This window comes from Pseudonaja textilis, chromosome 7, assembly GCF_049901715.1.
Source record: "Pseudonaja textilis isolate UNSWEBS1 chromosome 7, rPseTex1.2, whole genome shotgun sequence".
NCBI classification, from domain to species: domain Eukaryota; kingdom Metazoa; phylum Chordata; class Lepidosauria; order Squamata; family Elapidae; genus Pseudonaja; species Pseudonaja textilis.
In genome coordinates this window covers 2,412,057-2,427,456 of record NC_141996.1, presented here as the reverse complement: position 1 = coordinate 2,427,456, position 15,400 = coordinate 2,412,057, and the positions used below count along the sequence as shown (strand labels likewise).

The following is a 15,400-nucleotide window of genomic DNA, read 5'->3' as shown; positions in this document are numbered from 1 at the left end:
TTGAAAAAGCAGGAAATCAAAGACAGGTAAGAGCCTGGGTGGGTGGGCAGGCCAAAGCAGCAGCAGACATAGAACCAGTTCTATGTCTGCTGCTCTTCAAAGCAATTGGTTCTACAGAGGTGGACAGAACCGGTAGAATCCCACCCCTGGCTTGGACCCACACTGTTCAGCATGATGCTTACTGCAATCCATTGAGTGATGCCTTTATTTTAATATTTGAGTCCTTTCTTCCATTTATATTCCGATATATTGAAATACTGTGAAAAATCTTGTACTCCAATTTCATCTAGAAGCAAATAATCAGCAGGCGTTATACCAGAAGAACTTAAAATTCATCATCAAGCCTTTATTTAATTTCAGATTTCTTGCATTGGCAGGATGTTATCAGTAACCATGGAAATATTGAGCCTGCTTTCAAATCTACTTACATAACATGCCAGTACCAAGTCCTCGAAACTTAGCTAATCATTCACGATAAGACACATTAAAATGAGAGGGGTGGTTCTTTTTTCCATTCCAGTAAAAAACTCTTTCTGGAGCATAGAAATTAAGAGCATAATTTAAGCAACAGGCAAAATGGGTGAAAATCCAGGGAAAGAGAAGGAGAACGTTGTTGACACTGGAAAGCATGAGGGCATGTTTTAAAATAAAATACTGAGAGAAGATATTATGCCTCTTGGATCCTATCAGGTCACCCTGTGGAAGATGATAGAAGAACCTATATAGGCAGAATAAACAAAGGGACAAAAACTCTCATACAAAGACAATTACCATACAAAGGAAATTTCAGCCGCTGTTGATTTTTCTTATTCAAGTGATCAGTAAAGAATCAAATCATCAGATTTATAATAATGGAGAAATGAAATAAAGACTAGTTAGCGTGGAGAGTTGAGAGGGAGGCAGCCCCTTACCTTGAAGAAAGCGGAGGCTACGGGCTGGGAGGGACCAAGCCCAGAATGGGTTGGATTGGGTGAATCATCAACTAATAACTGGTGGCAATGGTTGTACACTGGCAATGGAGTGCGCCAGGCTTGCGCCATTGGGCGATGCACTCATGTGACATTGCACTTTACAACTGCATTGTTAAAGGATGGAAACTCAGTCCCAATTACTATTGTAAGTCGAGGACTACGTATACAGCATATGGATAGATCTACATTATTTTCTCAGTTAACACTAGACAAATAGGGTGCCAATGTTGACTTCTAGGATACGTTGCTACTGTTTAAAAATCCTAGTTTAATCCTAGTTTACTACCTTGATGGCATGCTTGTGAACATATTACAGATAGTCCTTGACTAAAACAGTTCATTTAGTGACTGTCTGAAGTTGCAGTGGCACTGAAAAAAGTGACATGACCATTTTTCACATATACGACGACTGCAACAACCTGATCAAAATTCAGGCACTTGACAACCAAATCATATGTATGATGGTGGCAGCGTCCCATGGTTATGGGATCTCCTTTTGCAATCTTCTGACAAGCAAAGTCAAGGGGGAAGCCAGATTCACTTAACAACCATCTTATCTACTTAACTGCAGTGATTTACTTAAAAACTATGGCAAAAAAGGTTGCAAAATGAGGCAAAATTCACTTAACAACTGTCTCACTTAGCAAAATAAACTTTGGGTTTAATTCTGGCCGTAAGTTGATGACTACTTGTACATACTGCAGCAAAACATTACATATGGCATGGTCCTCTTTTGTTCTCCACAGGGCTAGATAGCTTGGTTGACAGCTTTGTTTAATCTAAGTCCAGATCAAAGGGACTCCTGGGGAAAGATAAGGGGCATCCAGAGTTAATCTATTCCCTATTTCAAAAGCCCAGCATACGGCGCTTCTTTTCAAACGATCAATTTGTGAATCCCTAGTTCAGCAGCTCGATGAGAATGCGTTGCTGGAAGGGACGATAACCTGAAGCAGAAGAAAAGGTTCCTGAATATCAACGCCTATAAGCATAAGGACGATTGTGATCATCAACCTGAATAAATAAACAGCAGCCACTGGAGCTATTATAAAGAAACATCCAGCTGGAAATATTCTTAAGGAAACTTTTATCAGTTTACAGAGCTGGACAACCATAGATATTACAAACTGAATGAAGTCAGGAGACTGAAGCACGCCTGCCACATGAAATAAATGATAAGTGGGTTTATGTTGCAGAGAGATTAAAAACAGAACACGTAGAAGAGAAATGCAGAAACTATCTGGAATACCCTCCCCATAAGACACTTCAAAAGGAGTATAGTATTGTCTCAAGAACTCATTTATGCGTAAACTTGAGAAAATCAGGTTTCCCTATTTCCTTAGATATATTTGGATCAGAGTAAAAAAAAAAAGACTTCCTTGAAAATCAGTATACATCTCCATTTTCCTCTCTCTCTCCTTCCTGCACAACACATGTAGTTTCTACAATTGTAGGTCTACTTTGTTGTGCTCGCTTGAAGGGGAAGAATATACCTAATTTGTGAGTCAATTCAACACTGCACAAGCAATGAACAAGCCTTTTCTGATACCTACAAGAACAACTACCAAACACCGTGAGATACAATGACTGAATCCTAGATGATATTAGTGGCTGTTAGACTCTTGCAACATGCAGTTGATCTACCTGAGCCAAACAGTCAGCACCTAAGGAGCAAAATTAACAGTAAAAATATGCTTTCTCATTTGTCTTCTTTATTGAAAAAAAAAATATTACAATCTCCAGTTGGGCAATACTTTTTAGGGTCAAATTCTGCAAAAGATTAAGCAGGGTTCAAGTTCTCCGGCACTCGGTGGGGTTAAAAGGTGATGCAAAAAACAAGAGATAGAAAAAGAAACCAAGATTCCAAAACCAAGGTGAACGTCTTGAAGTCCCGAGGTTTCCTGTAACAGTGTTTGTTGTGGCACTTCTATTCCACTCATGTCTAGGCAGTTAATGTTCAAAACCAACGTCGTACAAAATGAGATGACAAAAATACAGGTGAGGATTTAAGGACCTTTAACCCTCCAATGCTTTCTTCAAGAGACACATGTTTCATGCTCCACAGAATGCAGAAGCAGCATGTTCTATATGGAATGGGGTAGCTATCAGAATAACAATATAAGAGTTGGAAGGGGCCTTGGAGGTCTTCTAGTCCGACCCCCTGCTGAAGCAGGGAACCCTATGCCGTTTCAGACAAATGGCTGTCCAATCTCTTCTTAAAAAGCCTCCAGTGATGGCACACCCACAACTTCTGGTGGCAACTTCTGTTCCACTGATTAATTGTTCTCATTTTCAGGAAATTCCTCCTTATTTCCAGGTTGCTTCTCGCCTTGATTAGTTTCCACCCGTTGCTTCTTGTCCTGCCTTCTGGTGCTTTCAGAGAACACGCTGACCCTCTACTGAGGAGGGAGAATCAAGAGCATCACTTCATGGATAGATCAAACGGGAGAGTTTATTTCCCTCTGCAAGGGCTGAATCTGTAAGTATCATATTCCTCAGCCTTGTTTGTAGGACTTTGTAGGTAATAACCAGCACCTCTGATTACATGTAGAAACAAACTGCTGATTTAATCCATTGCTTGTATTGTTGGCGCATCGTTGACGCGCTGTTCTCATCCACCAGCATATAGGTGGTTATATTTTGCATAACTGAACGTTTCGGAGTAATCTTCAAGAGCAGTACAAAACAGAGTGGCATATATCAACATTTCAAGCAAAGTAAAGCAGTCCTCATGCTACGTTCCTTTTGCTCAGTGACTGTTTCAATGGTGTTGGGAAAACGTGGATGTAGGACTGTTCTTCAAAGCTCTGGTCGTTGTGGCACCTAGTCCTGTGATCAAGCCCAGGGTACAACCGGTGACATCTGGGTATGGATGGTACCTAACTCTGAACAGATTACCTTTCGTAGAAATTCCATACAGATGCAAAATAACGCAGGACAAAACAGTGGCTCTTCTAGCACTACGTAGTGGAGTAGTCAAGGGTTTGAATGCTCTGTCCCACAAGTAGTTCTCAACTTATAACCACAATTGAGCCCAACCTTTCTGTTGCTAAGCGAGACAGTTGTTAAGTCAGTTTTGCCCGATTTTATGACCTTCCTTGTCACAGTTGTTAAGTGGATCACTACAGCTAAGTCGGTAACACAATTGTTAAGTGAACCTGGCTTCCCCGTTGACTTTGCTTGTCAGAAGACTGCAAACCATAACTATGAGCCAATTGCCAAGCATCCAAATTTTGATGATGACACCACGGGGATGCTGCAAAGGTCATAAGTGGAAAACCGTCATAAGTCACTTTTTTCAATGCCATTGTAACTTCGAACAGTCACTAAGCAAATGGTTGCAAGTGAAGGACTGCCTGTATATTTAAGGCTGTAAGCAGCACAGTCGCTTTGAAGCAAGATGGGGGGCAAATAAATTTAATAAAAATAAATAAATATCAATTAAAGTAGCAGAATCATGACAGAGCCCATGTCCCTTGTATCAAACTCTAGGAGATGTACAAGGACCAGGAAAACGATGATTCTCCTCTCCAGATCCCATCGGTCACCTACAAGAGTAATGTAGACTAATGCCATTCCGTCTGAAACCTAACTGTAAATCTGAGCAATTTATCCAAAATTAAAAAAAAAAATTCTTTTGTCTTTTATTATCTGCAGAAAGCCGATTTATTGTTAGATACTTAAAGAGTTTATAGGGGCGGCCTTTTAAATAATAATAAATATATGTGCTAAAAATTACTATTTGTAAAGGAATATTGGTTTAAGTCTTCTGGGCATTTTAAAAACATTTAGCATGATCTAGCAAATCGTAAAAAAAGAAACTTTGAGAATATGGGCCATTTTGTGATGAGGTCAGCTCAAGGCAGCGTGACACGTAGAAGCAAATAAAGAGGTCGACGAAGGTATTGCTTCACTGCCTGTGACCCAGCCAAGGGCACCATGACTATACAAGTATGACCAAAGTCTAGGTGATGAAAGCAGCAAAATTCTTTGAAGTAATCCTTAAAGTATTAATTTTATTGATTTTTGTTATTTTTAATGGCTACTAAAATAAAAAACAGTTGTAAAAAAAAACCACTCTGAAAAATGCACACGAAAGCTTTTGGGGAATTGTCTAGCTAAAGAAGAAGAAAAAAGGACATTCTAAAATGATAAAGTGAAAGATCTATCATTTTTTTAAAAATCACAATAATGCCTCTAATCAAAAGGACTTTGAGAGAATTGTCAGCATCGGTTGTTCAAATGCAGCCATCTTGGCACTATCATGATGAAACACTACAGTACACTCAGAGTTGGGCAGCCTTAAAATCTAGTTAATAAATACAATTCTATCAGATGAACATTGAACTATCAAAAAAAAATGGATACGCCTGCGATACAGAACCTAACAATAATAGAAATCAGAGCCCCACAAGGAGCACAAACTATGGCATTAATTAAGAGAACTAAGCAAAAGCATTCATTCAAGAAAGGTGTGGACTAGTATCCATTTAGAAAGGATGAGCGTAACTATCTACTATACTAGCTGGACACCCCTGCTTCGCTATGAAACCATGTGGTTGGGCTTAATTTTTTGGGAGGAAAATAAGGGGGAGGGATTCTGCCTCTGCCTACCAGTATCCATTGATCCTGTCAGTGTGTGAGAGAGTTGAGGGCTGTTTGTATTTGCTGTGTGAGCAAGAAGGAGACAGCAAGGAGCCTGGCCATGGCTTAGCTCAACTGTTCTGTACTAAAACTGCTTGGTGCTGTGAAACTGAAACTCCTCTCCTCTGCTTGTGTTTTGCATTTGGAAAAGATTTCTTTTTTTCAGGTGGGGACGGGGAACAGAACTCCTTAGCATCAAAGCATGTTAATAATAGTAATAATAATATATGAAATACTAATGTTCTGGTAGTCATTTTGAAAAATCTTTTCTTAGTGAGCACCTAGAAGCCAAGTGGAACATACAGGCCCAATTTCAAGTTTGTAGACTTTACAGTTCTGGAGATTTTGTAACGATGCGCAAGTGGTATTTCGCTTTTATATAGAGAGACATATATATATAATATGTAATAACTAAACCGAACTATCAGACAGCTTAGTCTCTTGCAGATCAGTTGTAGGAAGTAAAAGTCAAATTATTCATTGAGGCAATACTTAATAGCAATACAAGTAGTCCTTGACGAAACGGTTCATTTAGTGACTGTTTGAAATTATAACGGCACTGAAAAAAGTGACATGACCATTTTTCACACCTATGACCATTGCAGCCTCTCCGTGGTCATGTGATCATAACTGGGATGCTTGACAATTGATTCGTATTTATGATGGTTGCAGTGTCCCGGGGTCACGTGATCCTCTTCTGTGACCCTCTGACAAGCAAAATCAACAAAGGAAGCCAGATTCATTTAACGGCCGTGTTACTAACTTAACAACTGCAGAGATTCACTTAACAAATGTGGCAAGGAAAGTTGCAAAAAGGGGCAAAACCCACTTAACAAATGCCTCGCTTAGCAATAGAAATTTTGGGCTCAGCTGTGATTGTAAGTTGAGGACTATCTGTATAAGCTTTCAATATGGAGCTATTAAAGCCACGGTGTGTTGGTGTGTATCTGTGTCTTTCTGAAAACGTTCTTCGGTGATTGCACTTACAGCATGCAAGACATCTAAAACACCAGAGCTATGGTGCTCATTCAACTTTTCAAGGTGCAACCCAAGACTCTGAGGAGATCCAGCCTCAAACTGCCTCTTCTGTGGGACAAAAGTCAATCATTATCCTTCAAGGAAAAGGACTTCCATCTTTATGATTGCAAAATTCTATAAAGCCCATTAGCAGACCGGCTCTTTCTCCCAGGGGGGGTTGAACTGACTACAGGAGATATTACAGCTGCCTATATAAAGCTTCAATTAGCTTTAGGATGTGCTGATGCCATTAAACTCGAGTGGAATAAGAAAGCTTGCTGAGGCAATTTCTCTCTATTAACCTAACTGCAATAATCTTTATCAGAAGCCGTTCTGTATAACTGGAGCCGACCAAGATTTTACTTCTTGTTGCTTTTTTTCACTGAGGGACCGTACTCCACTTACTTAATTTGCTGGTTCAAACTTGAGTGTTTTGGAAAAAGTGAAGAGAAGAGCAACTAAGACGATTAAAGGCCTGGAGACTAAACATATGAAGAACAGTTGCAGGATTTGGGTACGGCCAAGAGAAAAGAAGGATTGGGGAATGACATGATAGCAGTGTTCCAATATTTGAGAGGCTGCCACAAAGGAGAGACGGTCAACTTATTTTCCAAAGCACCAGAAGGCCAGACAAGAAACAATGGATGGAAACTAATCAAGGAGAGATTCAACCTGGAAATAAGGATAAATGTCCTGACAGTATGAACAATTAACCAGTGGATCTGCTTGCCTCCAGAAGTTGTGAATTCTCCAACACTGGAAGTTTTTAAGAAGAGATTGGACAACCGTTTGTCTGAAGTGGTGCAGGCTTTCCTGCCTAAGCAGGGGGTTGGACTAGAAGACCTCCAAGGTCCCTTCCAGATCTATTCTGAATGACAATAGAGCTTTCTCTTTCAACCTGGCACCACTCATTTCACCTGCAAAGCTCAAGTAGCCATACAACCTGCAATAGGTTTAGAGAGCAGGAGGTTCACACAACCATGATGCGGTCCCCGTTTCAACACTATGTGCAGGGTCTTAGAGATTACACATAGAAGTCAGGGAGGGGGAAAAAAGCAATTAGTCATCCCTCTGATTGTAAGGATGGATAATAATTCAGCGCCATTCTTTGGAGCTGTTAGGCAGAAACACAGCCTTTGGGGGCCCTCCGGAAGAACCCAGTCTGAGCTCACGGGCAAACAATTTGTGCAATTAAACTTTGGCGTTCAAGGCCTTACCTGTCTTGCATTCTTAAGCTCCCAAACGTCAACACTTCCTGCCATACATATGTCTACTATTATAACAGCACATTTTATTTTGCATATGGCAAGGCCTGTGCGGTGGACTAAACTGCTATTGAAGTAGGCACCACCTTATTACGTTTTAGGAATGGGGTGGAAACCTATAATTTTTCCTACATTTTCTAGAGATTTTGGAGGTGCTTTTGGTTCTAATGTTACTTTTGGCATTTCAATTCATGTTATCATTGTTATAAACCACACACAGCCAGTCATAGAAATAGACATAAAAGCTATACTTATATAAATAGGATTAAATATAGATTAAAATTCTGTATGTAACATGCAGCCTCCTAACTGCTACCCTTTTACATTCAGTTATATCAGCCAGTATCTTTTTTGATCTATTATAATTCACTGTTGGTGGAACAATTAGTTGCCTCAGCTGAAGATTGCTTACTTTTATTGCACCAATTCCAGAGTCTCATTTTCCGAAAATAGTTATAATTTCCAAAAATGTCATATTCATTCCAAAATTCTTAGCCTTTCTTTTACTCTGGCCAAAGGCTTCTTACAGTAATATAAAACTGTGAAACCTTGTACTACTCAATTTAATTAAATTTTGGATGGACTATAAAACACACACTAACTACTCAATAACAGGATTCTCACAGCATTCCAAACCAGTTCTAACTGGAAAAGCCCGATTTCTTGAAACTCGAGAAAAAATACTGTATGTTACATTATTCCCATACTGGCCGCTGTATTTATATAGCTCACGGAATAGACAAGCATTGAATTGAATTAAATTAAATACTTTGGCCAAATGTGATTAGATACACATGGAAGTTGTCTCCAGTGCAGAAGCTCTCAGTGTATTAGGGTGCATAACATAAATTTGCATGAATAACATAATTAATGCATGAAAAACATAATTAATTTTGATTAAAACATTTTAGATAATTTATGAACATGCTTAGGGTAGACAGAATCTTCAACTTTGCAATAATATTCTAGGGACCAAAATGGCTTTTGTTCTTCTCCAAATCAGTAGGGTTGAAAAGTTGAATGTTATGCAATGTCCTTCTACTTCAAGAGAACTTCAGCAGAATAATGAATGTTCTTGTTAACTAGAACAGAATATATTTTTTAAAAGTGGCCATTTGCTTGCTTACTCTCTCACTTTGAGATTTAAAACTGATAAGACAAGAAGGTAATTTGATATGATTCTTCCAAGCTCATATCTTCTTGCTCTTTAATCAAATTAAGTCCGTTAACACCTACAGTCTTTTAGCTTTCACAAATATGAATACTTAAATTTTAATTTAATAACTAACCATCATAAATGTGAGTCAGTGGTCATGCACCCGAATGTAAATCATGCGACCATGAGGATGCTGGAATGCTGTTGTAAGTTTGAATAGTCACTAAGCAAAGTGTTATAAGTGAAGGACTATCTGTATACATTGGTCATCTATAGTGCCAATGAACTGTCTCACCCAAAAAAGAGAACTGACTTATTCAATTGCCTCAGAGGAAAGGACCACAACCAATGCAAGATCGTGGCTAAACATTAGGAGAAACTTACTGGTGACATTGGAACAGTTCTGGTTTTATAAGCCAAAACACCATGACAAACTCTTAGAAAGGCTGAAGCTTTACCCAGCATTATCAATCTGGCACTGTGCAGAAGCCAAGACTGGATAACCTCCATCTTCCCTTCCAGCTCTTATGGAAAGAGAATGACAATTCTGGGGACTGTTAGTGTGATCTGTGTCTAGTTTTAGATAGCCTTCTCTGATCTGTTTTTTTTTTTTCTGGAAGGTTCCATAATTTTTCTGCCATGCTGGCCAATACATCTGGAGGGCATAAGGCTACAATAGTTTACTCTTATGCTGCTTCCAGATTCCATCTCAAACACAAAGCCGAACTACATAATTATAAATCTTCAGCGATGCAAACAAAAATGGGCACAGGAAAAAATCTTGAAATATTGAACAGCTACAAAGTATAGCAAAAGGATGCTTTGGCATCACGACTGCTAAGCTGAATTACACTAGTGGTGAAATTGGGTCTGAATTTCAGAGAACCCCAATGTCTTGTTGCAGAATCTTAAAAACTCGCAACATCTCAAATCCACAAAACGACGGTATGAAATAAACTTCATCCTATATTTATAGAAATAACCATGCCCTCAAATAAATGCAAATGTTGCCAACAAACTCTAAATAATCTTTGCAAAATAGTAGTTGAAGAAATCAGTCAGTCCAGGCAAGTCCAGAAAATGGCTATAGGGTTCAAACAAACTCACACTACGACTTGGAATAACCTACTGAAGACCACCTATAAGAAAGTGTGGCATTTTGTCTTCAAATATATATAATTGACAGATATTGTTGTAAGAGCAAAATGAAAGACCAGGAGAAGAAGAATTAAAGAAAAGTTACAATGAATTATTTAATTCAGACAGAACTCCCTTTAAGAATTATGGTGTTCAAAGACTGGAGGCAGATCTGACTAAAAGCCACAATATTTTTTTTAGTATAGATCAGTTGCCATTTCCATTTCTAAATAGAATATATTTTTAAGCATACTGTACATAAAAATAGAATCACCGCAGAGTATCCAATCTCCGGTAGCACCTTGTAAATCAATGTTTACTCAGTTAAAACTGGGGACCTGAACTTAAATTAAGAATCAGCAAGCATTAACAATTAACATGAAGATGTATGCTGCCAGAATAAAAAGGAAGAGACTTCAAGTGCCATATTGAAGTAATTTCCTATAAGTTGTCAACTACTTCCAAAAACTCCAAATGTACCAACCCCTGCAATTGCAGCACTCCATGCTATTAAACCTAGCAGTAAGACAGACTGTTTTTTTCCTCAGCAAATATATTCAAAGTATATGCCTCAGGATCTTTCAATTTAGGTTGTATATTGTTTTCTCTCTACTCTGTTCATCCTTCTCTGAAGTAACAATTATAATTGTCTCTAGAGAAAAACACTGCTCTTTACAATGCTGCCAGTGTGCTTCATAACTCTTGCAACAGTACTTTATAGAAAATATCCTGAGGGATTGTTATCATGGCTAATAGCTATATAAATCAAGTTTGAAAACCTGAACAGTACGAGTTCAAATATTAACTGATGGATGTAAAGGGGTGGGAGTGGGTGGATGGAGAGGACCCTTGGCTGACACCCTGTTCTCAGCTTCTCAGGTACAGGCATTAGACTTGAATTCCCTGATTTTCTTCCAAGGAAGTGTCTGTCTGTCTGTCTGTCTGTCTGTCTGTCCTCAAACAAGCCCCTGGGAAATGAGGCTAAAAAAGTCATTGTCTGAAGTTCATCCAATGAAATGCCACCCAAGTAGCATTTAGTTTCTCAAGCACACAAACTCCCTATATATACACAATGAACCATTAAGTCAACGCTAATCAGGTGACTTCAAGACCGTCAAGAAAACCACCAAGTACTGTATCCAATAACTTGGAAAGGTGAAAGAAAAAAATCTTAAAACTAGATCCCCATGCACGTGCCTATGTAAGGGCTTGGATTTCTGTGTACTGCAGGGAAGAAATCTCTATTTGTAGCTTCATTCATCTTTGCAATAATGATTTATTCTTGCAGAGTCATATCCATAAACCTTTGCTAAATAAGTCAATTCCTGAATGAAGAATCTTTAGAAACTATTTAAAGCTGGACAAGAAAGGGATAGGATTTTTTACAAATCACCAAGGAAATGAATATTATGGTTTTCATTATTTCATTTGTAGGCTACTTTTCACTACAGAAGATCAGCAGCCTACAAATAACATAGCCTACAAACAAAAGAACAGTTCCTCTAAAGACAGGAAGCTCTTTGGATGAACTTCAGGCAATGACTTTTTTTAGCTTCACTTCCCTGGGGCCTTTGCTTTTCAGGGAAAAAAAAGATTACACACAGTGTGCTTTCTTGGAGAAAAGTTGGAGAATTCAAGCACAAAATGAACCAGTAACATATTCATAAATAATACTGCACATATACAGTTCAACATTTATAGGAACCTGTCATGGGCATGGAGTAGATATAAGTGATAGGAAAATTAAAATACAGAAACATGCACACTTCAATTCCCATTTGCTTCAGAAAAGTATGGATTTCATGTGGAAATATTACTGTTTAATCTACCATAAATATGCCTTAATTTTTATTTAAATTTGTGGTCTGTTTGCCACCAACATATCCACTGCATCATATAAGCAATGGCATCAAACAATATATGAGACAATAAACCTGTTATTCCTAATTGATGGAAAATTATGATTCCTGAGCCAAATGGTAATCATTGTAAGTATATATATTATGACATGCCTTACCTGTGGGATTGGCAGCATATAAATTTAATAAACATATAAAGGTACTTTAAACAGATTCACCTTAGCATTTTTACTGATTCTATTCATGTACCACCAGAATCATAAATACACCTTGCATATTAAGGCAGCTGTTCATGATTCCAATATATTAGTCTACATCCATTAGCTAAGATTTTTTAACTAGAAAGATTAGGGAGAAATCATTCCAAAAACATATTTTATGACTTAAGTGATGCAAAATAATGAAAACAATAAAGAATTCTGGATTTTGATCATGATGGAAGAATGGGACAGTAGAGAAGATACAAGAGATATCCTGTAATAAACGTTTAGATTATTATTACTACTTGTTTCATTTCTAAGACTCAAAGCAAAGTGTCAACTTTTCATCTCACTCCGCACCCTATGAAACCATCAAAACTGAGTATGAATCAGCAATATTGTTTTACTTTGTAGCTATGTAAAATATTCTCTAATCATTTTTAGAAGCATGACATTAATAAAAATGTTCATTTTCAAAGAGTGATAGCAATTACATTCAAGCAGACCTGTCACAATGCCATACCACAAGGACAATTCCAGTCATGGTTGAGAAAATCTACCTTTTCTTTCTTAATGGAGCCTATCACTCTTCCACTGAAGAAACTGGACCAAATCAGACAAACAGTAAATTATAGCACTTACCCAAATAATATTTTAAAAGGCTCAGCTCTTAACAAATTTAGTGATCGTAATTCTTTTTTAAAAATTATAAAAGCCCTCCTTTCTAGTTTTTAACCCAATCAACACTATCAGGCACAGGTACACCGAAATACAAAGACAATATTCATTTTATGTTAGTGATTTATTCCTTCTTGTTCTTTCATCAAATTGAAAATCTCAGCAAACTGAATGTTGAGTGTGTGTGTGTGTGTGTGTGTATATGTATGTATGTATGTATGTATGTATGTATGTATGTATGTATGTATGTATACACACACAAGAATACCTTCCTTTTTTTCCTATGGTGGGGATCCAAACTAAATTTTTACGGTGAATTTAAAACTACTAAATTATTCCAACTAAATTCAGCAAAAGGTTTCAAAGTTTGAGTGAGGATATTCCCTGGGAAAGAAGAAATTACAGAAAACCTTAAAATGCAATTAATTTGGAAAATCAAGTCTCTATGGAGCTTAGTTAACAAGATTTTTTTAAAAAAAAAAAACTATTAGAAAAATGTATTCCTTCCCAGATTCAGGAAACAAAATTGCTAGAGTCAGAAATAGCTAGAAGCTCGGGGTTTCCAAATTAGCAACTGAACTATGAGGAGGAAAAGCAGCCAAAGAAAAGGACAGCTTTTCTTTCCATCTTTTGTGTTCCCTTCCAGTTTGATGCCACCAGAGAAAAGCAAAACAGGCTCAGAAAACATAACACAATACAGAAATCCCACTGCTTCAGCTTGGTTTACCGAATCAACCCAGCCAACTAAGATGTGCAATTAGCATGCTAAGCTGGGTCCACAAAAACACACTTTTGCCAAGAGCCATGTTGATGGCTTATTATGCAGCCTACAAGGCTCAGAATTGGAAATAAACACATCCATTGAGAGGGGGGGACCTGACACCCTGATCTGGGTTGGGGGGTTTTTTTCTTCTCCCCCACCTCCACAGAATGATGGCCCAGCAGGAGGGAATGCCAGGCCCTCCAGAGGCCCCTGCGAGCCTTTGAATACAAATATATAAAAATATAACGAATGAATGAATGAATGCATGCGTTATATACGTCGTTTTCCAGGCGGCTTCTCTCCTGGGTGTTTAGGAGGAGGAAAAAAAGTGATCCAGAGAAAGCAAAAGGAGATTTAATAGAGAGGGGAGATGATGGGCTTCCTATAGGATAGGGTTGTTTTTTAGGATGGGGGAAGGAGGCAGATCAGATAGGGACCCTTCCTCCTCCTCCCCCCTCCCCAGTTAATCGTTCCTTCGCAAAGGAGGTAATTAATAACCTTAATAAATAATCAAGGCTCCTTTTCGGCCCCACCCGGGGATCGTTTGTCAGATGGAGGAAGGAATCAGGGCGCAAGAAAATAATGAGGAAGAGGAGGAGTAGATGATGAAGATGATGATGATGAAGATAGAAAGATCGAGGTCTCCTGCCGGAGCTGGATGGGAGCCAGAAACCGAAGCGAGGAGACCCCGGAGGAGACCCCCACCCGCTCTTCCCCCCCACATCCACCGCCTGGCCCGCGCGGGGGCTCATGGGAGTTGTAGTCTCCGCGCTGAGGCGATCGTCGTCGCGGTCCCGAAGGGCAGGGCAGGGCAGGGCCGGGCCGGACTTTGGGCGCTGGGCCGCCCCACCGCCACTCACCGCTTTGCTCGCCGAGGAAGACCAGCTTGAATTTCCGCAGCGGGTTGCCGAAATCCCCGCCCGCCGACATGACGACGAGGGTGGCGGTGGTGATACCGCTGCCGAAGGAGGAGGAGGAGGAGCGGGAGGAGAGAAGGAGCCGCCGCCGGGTCTCCCCGGCTGACTCTCAGGGGGGAGGAGGAGGAGAGGAGGAGGACGGGCAGCGCCGCCTCAGGCCTTCGCCTCAGGCGCCTGAGGAGTTAGGCCTTTCCCGTCACGGACCGGGCCCGACGCGCGGAGGAAAGGAGAGGCCGGCGGGAGCTCCTCCGGGCGGGACTGAGGGAAAAGCGGCCCCGGGTCCAGCCTCGGCCACGACACCAGCTCGCCCGCGCCGCTGAGGCAATTACCGGCTCCGCCCGCCGTCCGCCTCTCCTCAGACCAGGCCCCCGCCTCCCAGCCGGACCGGCCCTCCCGACCGCCGGCCGTCCAATCAGGAAAGGGGAGAAAGAGCCGCCCCGCCCCTCCGCCTCGCGAGGATTGGAGGGACGAGGAAAGGGGTGGGGTCGGGCCGGCGCGAGCGCCTGTCGCTGCTCAGCCGCTGGCTCCGACCGCCGGGAGGAGTAGGAGGGTGACGCCAGCAGTAGTAGTACGCAGGCGCCAAAGAGAGGGAGAAAAGAGAGGAGGGCGTGGTTTTGCGAGGCCTTGACGTCGCGTACCTGCGCGGCACACGGACGGCAGGCATTGGTCGAAATGGCCCTCGGGAGGCGGGTTTTGTGAAAAATCGTTATCCGTTCCCATGGTTACTCGCACCTCCTCTCCCTGCTCGGGTCTCGGGGGGCGTCCTTAATGGTAAAGGCTTCTGCAACGTGGCGCC

General features: G+C 40.4%; 1 protein-coding gene across 2 annotated transcripts in view; it reads right to left on the bottom strand.

Moving 5' to 3' along the window:
- The window catches only part of RAB6A (RAB6A, member RAS oncogene family), a 53,677-nt gene extending 38,548 nt beyond the window's left edge, over nt 1–15,129 (bottom strand). Inside the window, exon 1 of one of the 2 annotated variants that reach the window (XM_026723157.2) lies at nt 14,548–15,129. In XM_026723157.2, the coding sequence (XP_026578942.1) occupies nt 14,548–14,617 (70 nt within the window). In that variant the 5' untranslated portion in view covers nt 14,618–15,129. The remainder of the gene's footprint in view (nt 1–14,547) is intronic. The other variant, XM_026723159.2, reaches the window with a different exon arrangement.
- Nucleotides 15,130–15,400: the final 271 nt, after the last annotated feature.